This window comes from Lynx canadensis, chromosome F1 (assembly GCF_007474595.2).
Source record: "Lynx canadensis isolate LIC74 chromosome F1, mLynCan4.pri.v2, whole genome shotgun sequence".
Taxonomy (NCBI): Eukaryota; Metazoa; Chordata; class Mammalia; order Carnivora; family Felidae; genus Lynx; species Lynx canadensis.
Window position 1 is genome coordinate 17890044 of NC_044319.2, and position 14226 is coordinate 17904269.

The 14226-nt window shown below is 38.0% G+C and overlaps 1 protein-coding gene across 8 annotated transcripts in view; it reads right to left on the minus strand.

Annotated features, from left to right (window-relative positions):
* COP1 (COP1 E3 ubiquitin ligase) overlaps positions 1–14226 on the minus strand; it is a 281667-nt gene that overhangs the window by 225941 nt on the left and 41500 nt on the right. For all 8 annotated transcript variants that reach the window (XR_003965751.1, XM_030301693.1, XM_030301697.1 and 5 more), the window contains one exon: positions 5363–5422. Coding sequence is in view for 7 of the 8 variants with exons in the window: in XM_030301693.1 (XP_030157553.1) it covers positions 5363–5422 (60 nt within the window). In the remaining variant the exon portion in view is untranslated. The remainder of the gene's footprint in view (positions 1–5362; positions 5423–14226) is intronic.

Genomic DNA, 14226 nt, shown 5'->3' on the forward strand with positions numbered 1-14226 from the left:
CTGAGAAGCAAAGTGCAGAGGACAAGCTGGAGGCACCAAAGAGAAGGAGCAAACCTTATCTCTACATCACAAAGAAGCCAGATTTCTTTCATTATACAATTAAGTTTGGTTAGACAACAGCTAATAACAGACTGTCAAGCGGGAATAGTGTCTCCATCCTGTTACTAGGAAAGAGTTACCATTTATAAGTGGGATAAAGGATAAACAGTTCATATGGTCCAATCTGATTTAGTGTTAATAATTTGGATGAAGTCTGGAAACAGCAATACCGCTTGGCTCCAGATTACCAGCCAAAGTTAAGTTAGCAAGGAGTTGATCCAACAGGCTACTGTTAATGATTGAAGTTCCATCGCATTACATGATAGAACAGGATAAATAATGAGCTTTTGCTTTAAACAAAAGTACAGGGGCGCCTGGGTGGCTCAGTTGGTTAAGCGGCCGACTTCGGCTCAGGTCATGATCTCACGGTCCATGAGTTCGAGCCCCGCGTCAGGCTCTGTGCTGACAGCTCGGAGCCTGGAGCCTGTTTCAGATTCTGTGTCTCCCTCTCTCTCTGACCCTCCCCTGTTCATGCTCTGTCTCTCTCTCTCTCAAAAATAAAAAAAATTAAAAAATTAAAAAAGTTAAACAAAAGTACAAAATGCCTTACAGTTTCGTAACCCTGACAACAGGACTGCCGGCCTCCAAGTTTCCTAGTTCCTGCCAACCTTATAGTCTCTATTCTACCAAAACCTGTTCTCTGTTAGGTATTTTAAAACACCTTCATATCAGGTTACAACAGAACTTGAGTTATAACAAGGATCTAAACTTAAAACTATTTTTATTTGAAGGGAAAAACAGATACTTACGAAATCAATAGGGTTTTCCAACAATGATGTAAGGACACACCATGAAGATTATAGGACTCAATGAAAAGGCCAGGTTTATTTAATTATAAAGTCAATCAGTAATTTATTACACTTTACAACTTAGTGAATTATTGTACCAATTTAGCAGACTCTGCAACGTCCTTTCAAAATGCCACAGCAAAAACTGGACAGCGACATGCAGAAAAATGAACCTGGACCAGTTTCTTACACCATACATAAAAATAAACTCAAACTGGATGAAGGCCGTAAGACAGGAAGCCATCAAAATCCTCGAGGAGAAAGCAGGCAAAAACCTCTTTGACCTCGGCCTCAGCAACTTCTTACTCAACACATCTCCGGAGGCAAGGGAAACAAAAGCAAAAATGAACTATTGGGACCTCATCAAAATAAAAAGCTTCCGCACAGCAACGGAAACAATCAACAAAACTAAAAGGCAACTGATGGAATGGGAGAAGATAGTTGCAAACGACATATCAGATAAAGGGTTGGTATCCAAAATCTCTAGAAAACTTATCAAACTCAACACCCAAAAAGCAGATAATCCAGTGAAGAAATGGGCAAAAGACATGAATAGATACTTCTCCAAAGAAGACATCCAGATGGCCAAATGACACATGAAAAAATGCTCAACTTCACTCATCATCAGCGAAATACAAATCAAAACCACAATGAGATACCACCTCACACCCGTCAGGATGACTAACATTAACAACTCAGGCAACAACAGATGTTGGTGAGGATGCGGAGAAAGAGGATCTCTTTTGCGCTGCTGGTGGGAATGCAAACTGGTGCAGCCACTCTGGAAAACAGTATGGAGGTTCCTCAAAAAATTAAAAACAGAACTACCCTACAACCCAGGAATTGCACTACTAGGTATTTATCCAAGGGATACAGGTACGCTGTTTCAAAGGGACACATGCACCCCAATGTTTACAGCAGCACTATCAACAATAGCCAAAGTATGGAAAGAGCCCAAATGTCCATCGGTGGATAAATGGATAAAGAAGATGTGGTATATATATATATACAATAGAGTATTACATGGCAATCAAAAAGAATGAAATCTTGCCATTTGCAACTACGTGGATGGAACTAGAGGGTATTATGCTAAGTGAAATTAGTCAGAGAAAGACAAATATCATATGACTTCACTCATATGAGGACTTAAGATACGAAACAGAGGAACATAAGGGAAGCAAAAATAATATAAAAACAGGGAGGGGGACAAAAACATAAGAGACCCTTAAATATGGAGACCAGAGGGTTACTGGAGGGGTTGTGGGAGGGGGGATGGGCTAAATGGGTAAGGAGCATTAAGGAATCTACAGCTGAAATCACTGTTGCACTACATGCTAATTTGGATGTAAATTTTAAAAAATAAATTAAGTAAAATGGTAAAAAAAAAAAAAAAAGAAAAAGAAATTTAAACACACACACACACATAAAGATATATCACAGGAAATATAAAAGAGGTGGGCAGTTAGGAAAAATTAAATCCTCATTTTATTTTTTTTATGACCTGAGCAAAAGTCGGGTGCTTAACCAACTGAGCCACCCAGATACCCCAATGTTAATTTATTTTTGAGAGAGATAGAGAGAGACAGTGTGCAAGCAGGGTGGGGTAGAGAGAGAGGAGACAGAATCTGAGGCAGGATCCAGGCCCTGAGCTGTCAGCACAGAGCCCAACACGGGACTCGAACTCACCGCTGAGATCATGACCTGAACCAAAGTCTGACCCTTAACCAACTGAGCCACCCGGGCACCCCTAAGTCCTCACTTTATAATTTGGATCAAACGTCACACCTTCAACACTATGAAAGAAAAGGATGTGAAGCAGTAGGAAGAGAAGGGGGAAGAAGGAGAGCAGCAGCAGAAGAGACAGGTTGAGTCACCAGACAAAGGTAAGTTTTACAGCCAGAACCGGAATCCTGGTTTACCAACTTCAAGACCCTGGTGTTTTAGCTCTGTATCAGTAGTTCTCACCTGAGGGCAATTTTGTCCCTTACATATCTGACAATGTCTGGAGACATTTTTGGTTGTCACACTTGTGGGAAAAGGGACTGCTACTGGGTAGAGGCCAGGATAATGCTAAACAATCAACAATACCCAGGGTAATCAGCCACAACAAGGAATTATCCAGTCCAATATGTCAATACTACCAAAGGTTGAGAAAGCCTAATCTGAATCATCCAATTTTCCAGAAATGAAACCCCAAAGTCCCGAAGGGACATACATGGTTTCATATGGAATGCTACAGTGCTGGATCAATTAATGAACCAAAGAAAACACTACTGTTAAACAATCAGCCTTAAAAGACTAAGACCATACATGTATCAACCTAAAAGCAAGACACATGTGACCAGAATTTCAGTAGCAATATAGCGCACAAAGTGATTCATGAACGGTAATAATGTCAATGCAATGATATACCAGGAAATCAAAACTATTTAAGGAAAGATGGCCTTTATTTAAAAACTGGCAAAAAAAAATTCTGAAAGAATACACCATCACTCCTTACTGGTGATAACTTACGAGAAGGTATACAAATAAGGCTTGAAAAATGGTGACATTTACATTTCATGTACATCTTTCTGGACAATAAAAGTTGTTTTTTAACCAAGAGTACATATGGCCTATTTTAGTAACTTGTATTTTAATAAAAAACCGTCCAAGCCAAGAAAGCTATTTTTATTCTAAACTTCTTTTTAAATGACTGGCAGACTGGATTCACCTATCAGTGATGCATCATGCTCCCAATCAACCTAAAGTACTTACAAAATGACACCCTGACTAATGAATATCAATCTACCAGATACTGTACTCTATTTCAGAATAAAATCAGGAGTCTAACTTCAACATGAATTAGAATATAGGGACTATTACAACACAACAGAAATACTAAGCCAAAAATATTATATCAACAGCGTAAATTTATGGAGATGATTGACTAGAAATAGAATACACCATCTCCAATCAAAAAAGCACATAAAAGGGGCGCCTGGGTGGCTCATTCAGTTAGACCTTTAGCTCAGGTCATGATCTCATGGATCTTGAGTTCAAGCCCCACATCGGGCTCTGTGCTGACAGCTCAAAGCCTGTAGCCTGCTTCAGATTCTGTGTCTCCCTCTCTCTCTCTGCCCCTCCCCCCCAAAAAATAAACAAACATTAAAAAAAAATTTTTTACACGAAAAAATAAGTAAAAGGAATTAAACATACACAGATTACATACCCATTAGGATAGCTACTGTTAAAGAAAAAAAAAACAGAAATGACAAGTGTTGGCTAGAACGTTGAAAAATTGGAACTCTTGTGTACTGCTAGGGGAAATATAAAATGGTATAGCAGCTATGGAAAACAGTATGGAGGTTCCTCAAAAAATTAAACACAGAACTACCCAATGATACAGTAATTCTGCTTCTGGGTATATACCCAAAAGAACTGAAACCAGGATCTCAAGGAGATATTTATATACCAATGTTCAAAGCACCACTCTTAACAAGAATTAGAGGGTGAAGGCAATCAAGTGTTCATTAACAAACAGATGAATAAACAAATAAAATATAATCTATACACACAATGGAATACTATTCAGCCTTAAAAAGGGAGGAAACTGACATATACTACAAGGATGAAACTTGAGGACATGATGCTAGGTGAAATAAGCAAGTCACAAAAATACAAATACTATTTGATGCCACTTACATGAAGTATCTAGAATAGTCAAATTCACAGAAACAAAGTAAAATGGTGACTGACAGAGGCTAGGTAGGGGAAGGGGAGAAACCCTTCAAGTAAGGGTATAGTTTCAGCTTTGCAAAATAACAAAGTTCTGGAGATTAATTGCACAACAATGTGAACAAACTTAACAGTACTCAACTTAAAAATGGTTGAGATGGTAAAATTTATGTTATGTGTATTTTACCCCCACTAAAACTTTTTTCAATATACAGATGGATGTGACATATATACAAGACAAAGCAACTAAAGATAACACTGAGTAAAATGTTAAAATAGAAAACACAGATCTTTTTAATCCCCTAGATCCTTTTCGAATGACTTTCTAACCTCCTTTCCTGGGCCTCACACCTATCCCCAAAATGAGTTAAAGGTGCTTCATGCTTCAACCTAATTATCCAACAACCCCAATTTTCTAAAACGGTAATCAAAGCTCTGTAGCAATCAACCCAAAAGTCTTAAAATCCATCTATAAGGGCAATAGTAAATTTCACAATTACAAATAGTAAATTTGTAAACAGTAAAATTGTGAAATAGTAATTTCACAATTACAAATAGTGAAATTTACGAATAGTAAATTTCACAAAAATTATGCACCAACCATATGCTTACTGACTTGAGCTGTTGAACCTGTAAAAATATATCAATCAAAGAAATTACAAAATAACCAAAATTATTTTAAAAACACAACTTCTTGCTGGCTACATTTACACACAAGTTAAAAATCAAGACAATTTTGCTAAATGAAATCATCTTACCAAAAGCTGTGGCCACATTTCGTCATGTATGCTTCCTCAATCATATCAAAGCAGATAGGGCTAAAAAGAAAATAGGAAAATAATTGACACATTTTTTCCAGCAGAGTGATTACAAATTGACAAGGCTAGTAACAATACCAACAAAATCGTATTTCAATATATAGCTAAGACTTCAAACATTCTATCAATGAAACAGAATTTCTGTTGAGTTGAAGGTACTTTAAGGGATTGGTGGTAAAATGACAATTTGTTCAAGATAGGTCTAAGTCACCAAGATCTAAGTTCAATTAAATGAGTAAATTAAAATGGCCCCAATACTTTTTAATTTTTAATAATGCAATGCAGTCACAAGAGTCCTTAGGAGTTCTACTACCATTCACAATCATCCCTATACTCAAAAGCACCTAACTCAAATGCTGTTTTACTTCCTATTTAAAAAAAAAAAAAAAAAAAAAAAACCACTAGTTTCCTGAGTGGCAAACTTACAAGTCCATTATCAATAACTCTTCTAGATGAGGAAGATGATAATTATAGCTAATACTTACAAAGTACAAATGGTATCCATTAAAATAATATTAACTCGTAATTTTTTCAACAAAAGTGTTGGTAGGTACATATTACTAGACCTATTTAATGAGGAAATCGAGGCACAAAGATGTTGATGTCATACAGTTAGGAAGTAACAATTTTCAAACTTAGCTCCATGCTCTTAACCACTCCACTATTCTATATTAATTCCGGATACTGCAAGTTAAATACCAAGTCGTACCAACATAACCACAGAGTTCTGGCTAACAAAAGGTAGTTATCAATCTGAGAGGCCACTATCTACCAGAAAAAGACGAAGTCTTGTAAAATGAGATGTCCCTTTATCCTTGCCTCTTTTTCCTTCCGAAACCTCTGATAACGTCTCTAGAGATCAGAACAGCCATCTTCTGACCAAGAAGACAAAAAATGGTAAGCTAGAAAAATAGGATACTGTTCCTTGATGACATCCTTGAGCAATCTCATCATCTATGGATTGCCTATCTCTGGACTTCACATTACATAAGAAAAGTAAATTCTCACTTGTTTAAGGCAGTATTTATCAAGTTTTCTGTTACTGGCATACAAATCAGATCCCTACTGACAATACATGACATTTAAATTATAAAATGAAAATTCACCCACTTCTTCAAGAAAAATTTCCTGAGCATAACTACTATCTTAGAATGTGAAACCATATAAAAAAAAAAGTTATAAAATCAGAACATTGCACATGCTCAGAGTTTCACCACATACAGTGTGTTGGCTTAAACGGCACTGGTTTTGTCAGCCTCTCTCTGCTGGAATGAGAAAAAAGAGCTCTCCTAAATGCGGGGATTTGGTCATTTCTCTTTTGAAACCAAGTCCATCTTGCTCCTGTTTGATGGAGTTAAGAAAACAGGGTTGGGGGTTCCTCCCAAGAGCGTGTGGATGCACTGTGTAGGCTGATCCCAGTTGTGGATGAAGGGTTTTGAAGAGCAGATGTGGAAAGGACAGATTTTACTTCACAAGTACAGTTGGTCACTGGCGGCTGAGGCAGATGTCTTAAGGCTCAAAACCCAGAGTGGAAGGTACGTTTATGCCCTCTCCTTTTTTTAAAGACTTTATTATTTTTTTTTTTAGCAGTTTTAGGTTTGTAACAAAATTAACAGGTAGGTACAGAGATTTGCCATATTTTCTCTGACCCAAACACATGCACAGCCTTTGCCATTATTAACATCACTCACCAGAATGGTACACTCCCCCCACCCCCCGCCACCAGCCCCGGGGATGAATTTAAACTGACACATCAAAATCAACAAAGTCCACAGTTTACCTTATGGTTCACTCTTCACGTTGTACATTCTATGGGTTTGAACACAAGTATAATGACATATATTCATCATTATAATACAGATTATTTCTCACTCTCCTAAAAATCCTCTTTGCTCTGCCTATTCATCTCTCTCTCCTCATCCACAATCACTGATCTTTATCTTGCCTCCACAGTTTTGTCTGTTCCAGAATATCATATTTGGGATCATACAGTATTGTAGCGTTTTCAGATTGGCTTCTTCTGCTTTGTAATATGGCTTTCGGATTTCTCCACGTCTTTTCAAGGTTTGATAGCTCATTTCTTTTTAACGCTGAATAATATTCCACTGTCTGGACGTACCACAGTTTACTTATCCATTCATCTACTGAAGGACATCTTGGTTGCATCCAAGATTTGGCATCTATAAATATAGCTGTTATAAGCATTCAAGTGCAGGTTTTTGTGTCTACCTAAGCTTTTAACTCCTTTGGGTAAATATCAATGGGTGCCTAGTTAAATTATACGGCAAGAATATGTTTAGTTTTATAAGAAATCACCCAACTGTCTTCCAAAGTGGCTACACCATTTTTTTATTCCTACCAGCAAAGAATAAGAGTTCCTGTTGCTCTATAACCTCTTCGCGTTTGGTGTTGTCAGTCCTCTAAGTTTTAGCCATTCTAATAGGTATATAGTGACACCGTGTGGTTTTGATTTGCATTTCCCTGATGACATATGATGTAGAGCATCTTTTCATATGCTTATTTGCCACCTATGTATTTTTTTTTAATATGGAATTCATTGTCAAATTGGTTTCCATACTATGTGTCTTTTTTGGTGAGGTGTCTGTTGAGGTCTTTGGTCCGTTTTTTTAATCTTATTATTTTTAAGAGTTCTTTGTATATTTTAAATAAAAGTTCTTTATGAGATATGTCTTTTACAAATATATTTTCCCAATCTGTGGCTAATACTTCCATTTCTTAACAGTGGATTTCATAGAGCAGAATTTTTTTTTAATGTAATAACATTACATTACTTATCTTGAGAAAGAGAGTGAGCAAGTGCACACAAGTGGGGGAAGGGGCAGAGAGAGAGTTAGACAGAAAATCCCAGGCAGGCTCTGTGTGCTGTCAGCATAGAGCCTGACACAGGTCTCCATCCCAAGAACCATGAGATGGTAACATGAGCCGAAAACAAGAGTCCAACCCCGCATACCAACTTTTTAAACAGCTCTTCTAATAAATCATGTTTAAAATTTGGGGAAAAATGGAGCACCTGGGTAGCTCAGTCGATTAAGCATCTAACTCATGATTTCAGCTCAAATCATGATCTCAGGATTCATGAGATTGAGCCATGCGTCATCAAGCACTGAACTGACAGCATGAAGCCTGCTTGGGATTTCTTTCCCTCTCCCTCTCTCTCTCTGCCCCTCCCCACTCGTGCATGTGCTCCCTCTCAAAATAAATAAACAACAACAACAACAAAAAAAGATTTGGGGAAAAAGACCTTTCTGTTCCCAAAGTAAGTATGTTTATAAATATAAGTAATAATACCACCATATCTGTTATGCTGCATTAACTCAGGCTTAGAAGCAAGATGCAGAATGTCTTAAGAGACTGACCTTAGTCCAGACTTCCATCAGTGCCACCAATGAACATTTTAAAGTTGGCCCCAGCACGCAGAAGAATCAACTGTAAATACCTATCAATACTTTCTCAGAAATTCCAAAAATTTTTTTTAATTTTTTTTTTTTAACGTTTATTTATTTTTGAGACAGAGACAGAGTATGAACGGCGGAGGGGCAGAGAGAGAGGGAGACAGAGAACCGGAAACAGGCTCCAGGCTCTGAGCCATCAGCCCAGAGCCCGACGCGGGGCTCGAACTCACGGACCGTGAGATCGTGACCTGAGCTGAAGTCGGACGCTTAACCGACTGAGCCACCCAGGCGCCCCAGAAATTCCAAAATTTTTAAACATTCATACATTCAACAAATTACATATTAGGTACTGACTACATACCAGACACTGTTCTGGATACCAAGGGCAAAGAAGTGAATAAACAAAAATCCCCTCATGGTTCTATAATCTAGTGGGAAAGACAGACAACAAACAAGATAAATAAGGTAGACCTTATATGACAAGGTTAGATAGAGACAAAGATAAGGAAAAAATTAAGCAGGGGAGGAGGATAGGAAATGTTAGATTGGGTTAGACAGAATAGTAGGAGAAGCCTCAATGAGAAGCTGACATTTGAGTAACTATTTCAAAGTAAGAGGGAAACAATCTACACAGAAATCTGGAAAAACAGCAACCAAAAAGTATGAGCAAGTACAAATGCCCTGAGGCAGGAGTATACCTGATATGTTCAGACTAGCAAGGTGGTCAGTGTAGAGTAGAATAACCAAGTGGGAAAATACTAAAGATCAGGCCAGAGAAATAATAAGGGGCCATATAAAAAAAACAATAAATTAAATTAAATTAAATTAAATTAAATTAAATTAAATTAAATTAAATTAAAAGGGGGGGCACCTGGGTGGCTTAGTCAGTTAAGCATCTGACTTTGGCTCAGGTCATGATCTCGCAGTTCATGGGTTTGAGCCCCACATCAGGCTCTGTGCTGACAGCTAAGAGCCTGGAGCCCACTTCAGATTCTGTGTCTCCCTCTCTCTCTGCCCTTCCCCAGCTCGCACTCTGCCTGTGTATGTCTCTCTCTCAGAAATAAATACACATTAAAAAAAAAAAAAAAAAAAAAAAACCTCTCTTGAAACATGTTAAGGACTTTGGATTTTACAGTGAATAAAGCAAGAATTTACTGGACAATTTATAACAGAATGGCCCAATGTGACAAAGCAATAAACCAGATCACTCTACCTTACACATTGAAAGAAGACTAAAGGAAAGCAACTATAAAACTAAAAGCTCTTGGGGCGCCTGGGTGGCGCAGTCGGTTAAGCGTCCGACTTCAGCCAGGTCACGATCTCACGGTCCGTGAGTTCGAGCCCCGCGTCAGGCTCTGGGCTGATGGCTCGGAGCCTGGAGCCTGTTTCCGATTCTGTGTCTCCGTCTCTCTCTGCCCCTCCCCTGTTCATGCTCTGTCTCTCTCTGTCCCAAAAATAAATAAAAAACGTTGAAAAAACTAAAAGCTCTTATAATAATTTAGCTGAGAAATGACACTGGATTAAATGACGGTAGTAGCAGTGAAGTTGATGAGAAGTGATCAGATTCTGATATAATCTGAAGGCAGATCTTTGGTTTGCTACTGATTAGATATTAGCTATGAGAAAAATGAATCATGGATTTTAAGCTGTAAACTGGAAGAAATTACAGTAAGTTTATTTCACAGAGAGCTCTAGCATTCATTAGTTTATTTAAAAAAAGAGAGAGAGCAGGACTACAATATATGTCCTATCGTGTGTTCCTCCAATACCAAAAGTTGTATGCAGTACCTAAAAATTACCATCAGATGAGTTTAAACAGAAGTATTTAAGGAATGGCTTCTGAGTAACGTGTGAATTAAGAAAGTTTCCATTCTTTTTACCAGAGCTAACTTTTTTTTTTAATGTTTATTTTTGAGTTAAAGAGAGTAAGCGGGAGAAGTACAAAGTGGGGAACAGAGGATCTGAAGTGGCTCTGCACTGACAGCAGAGAACCCAATGTGGGGATTAGAACTCACAAACTGTGAGATCATGACCTGAGCCAAATTCGGACCTACAACTTTCTAACTTTGAGTCAAGTGTTAAACCTAATCTTGTTTTCTCATTTGTATAACTGGAATGACAGTTACATCACACAATCACTGTACTGATTAACAAAATATCTATGAAGTACTCAGTACAATTCCCGGTATGCAACATTCAATAAATAGCAGAATACATGAAAAGAGATGATGGAACAATCTGTATCAGTGATAGAAACTTGACAAAAGTGGTCCACCCAAACTAAAAACTTCAAGGAATTCCTACTAGAAATAGGTAAAATAAAGGAAAATGAGGACTGACCAACCATTCGTCTTCCCAAGAAAGGGATGCAGTATCACAGGAAACAGAATACAGAAAAGACTCTAACAATAACAAAACACCACTACCTCTTTCCAATTTTGAGGGGCAAGAACATATTCAGAGTGGGTTTTGGGCAAAACTGTAAACAATCCATTCAGAAACCCTCCTCTCTGCCAATCTATAGCAATCAAGGAGTGAGCTCAAAGCCCTAAACACAATACGGGCATAGCACGGATGTGAACTGGCAGCCAGGCCAGACATTACAGATACCTAAAATTTTATACAACCTCAAAAACGTTACACAGATGCCCCAAAAATGTTTATAGATCCCCCAAACTCTTTATGGACTCCTGACACAGTGGCATCACAAAAAGAGGGAAAAATAACATGGCTTAAAGATCTGCTGGGACTGTTCACGCCTCCCACACCACATAACACAAGTAACTCTTATAAATCAAGACAGAAAATCCAATAGGAAGGGTGTCTGGCTGGCTAAGTCGGTGGAGCTTGTCACTCTTCATCTTGGGGTTGTGAGTTTGAGCCCCATGCTGAGTGTGGAGAGTACCTAAAAATAAAATCTTTAGGGGCACTTGGGTGGCTTAGTCAGTTAAGTGTCTAACTCTTGGTTTCAGCTCAGGTCATGATCTTGTGGTCTGCGGGTTCAAGCCCCACATGGGGCTCTGTGCTGACAGCTCACACAGAGGCTGGAGCCTGGTTCGGATCCTGTGTCTCCCTCTCTCTCTGCCCCTCCCCTGCTCCCATTCTGCCTGTATCTCTCAAAACTAAATAAACCTTAAAAAAAATTTTTTCAATTAAAAAATTAAATCTTTAGGGGCACCTGGGTGACTCAGCCTGCTGAGGGTCTGACTCTTGATTTAGGCTCAGGTCATGATCCCAGGGTCGTGAGATAGAGCCCCACATCAGGCTCCATGCTGAACGTGGACCTGCTTAAAATTCTCTCTCCCTGTGCCCCTCTCCCCCGCTCACAAGCTCTCTCTCTCTCAAATAGATAAATAAATAATAAACAAATAAAATCTTAAAAGAAAAAAATGGGAAAAAATGTGAATTCCTAATTACAGAATTCACACACTGTCTTTCAAGTATATGAAAAAATGTTCCAACTCAGTAGTAATCAAGAAATGCAAAAAAAAAAAAAAAAAGAAGAAGAAGAAGAAGAAGAAGAAAAAGACAAGGGGGGGCGTGTATCAGGGTGGCTCAGTCAGTTAAGCATCCGACTTTGGCTCAGGTCATACCTGTGGTTCGTGGATTCGAGCCCTGCATCAGGCTCTGTGCTGACAGGTCGGAGCTTGGAGCCTGTTTCAGATTCCGTGTCTCCCTCTCTCTCTGCCCCTCCCCTGCTCACGCTCTGCCTCTCCCTCTCTCAAAAATAAACATTAAAAAAAAAATTTTAAAGGGGGCATCTGGGTGGCTCAGTTGACTAAGCAGAGTCTGACTCTTGATTTCAGCTCAGGTCATGATCTCATGGTTTGTGATTTCGAGCCCCACATCAGGCTCTACACTAACAGTGTAGAGCCTGCTTGGGATTCTCTCTCATCCTCTCTCTCTGCTCCTCCCCTGTTATAAATAAATAAATAAATAAATAAATAAATAAATAAATGTATGTATGTATGTATATGTATATACGTATATATACATATACTAAAAAACACAACAAAATAACAATTCATCACCATTAGGTATTAGAACACTGGAATACCAAGTATGTTAGGTAAGACATGAAAAACAAGAATCTTCGTGCAGAGATATTCTAGCAAGCAACCTAGACTGAGTATTCATATATTTATGACCAAGCAACCCCACTCCTGAGATTACATGTAAATAGCTAAAGACATGTAAATAGCATGCTATTACATGTAAATAGCAAAGACTTGATTATATGTATGTAATATGTGTATTTAAATGCATATACACGTATGGACGTAGGTACTTACATAAACATATGTGGCTGTGCATATGCTTATGTGTGAGTGCATGTCTGTGTAGAGTCATGCATGAGGACACTTGAAACAAGCCACACACTTATGACAGCAGGGAATTAGAAGAAGCCCTAATGCTCATAATAACTACAATAAAGAAGCAAAATGTGCTTGAATATACACTATAAAATTTCATGCAACAGTCAGAAGGAATGAACCAAAGATACATGGAGGCATGGCTAGATGCTTTGTCAAGTGAAAATAGAAATGAAAAGGAGATCTGTGGCATAATGCAATTTATATAAATGTAAAACATGCAAAAAATGTATTTCACAAGGATACATGTATTCAAAGACATACATAAATCACCAAGTCAGGAGAATAAAAAATGAAATGGCGAAAGTAATAAAATCTCTTATTCAATAGGATCTAAGAACGTCATCAACAACAAGATGTAACATTATACCAGTAAAAAAGAAACAACTCTGCTAATGAATAGTAATTTTATTTACGTTTCTCTAAAACACTCTTTTAGACTTCAGTTTTATCAGATACCACTATTGTGAAAAAAAAATACACACATACATATAATTAGAATTTTCCTACAAAATTCTCATTCTTCAGAGTCTAACTTTTCTGAATCACTTTTCACTAAGTTACTGATATCCAGATTTTCCACACAGTATTCTCCTTGACTTTGGTGAGGTGACATTTATTAAGAGAATCCTACCAGTACTGGGATCTTAAGTCAGGTTTACATTTAGCCAGCTAACCTACATCTGACTCCAGCTTCAGGAATGTTGCTAAACATGTCTAATTCACCACATCCCAGAACCTCCTCCACCCTTCACTCCCACATACAAATTTTTAGTTCATAGGGAATAAAACAATAATTCACAATTGTCTCAGAGAATTCCTTCCAATCTGCTGAAACCTAGTCAAGTTTTGAGGCAGGCATTTTTTTATGTTTATACGTCTATATGAAATGACCACATGAAGCTACATCCAACTGCCACGTAGCAAACGGGAATTTTTTTTTAGTTCTATAATCTATAAAACATAGTCCAATTTTCAGATATGTCAAAGTGTAAAAAAGAAAAAGAAGTTCAATTTA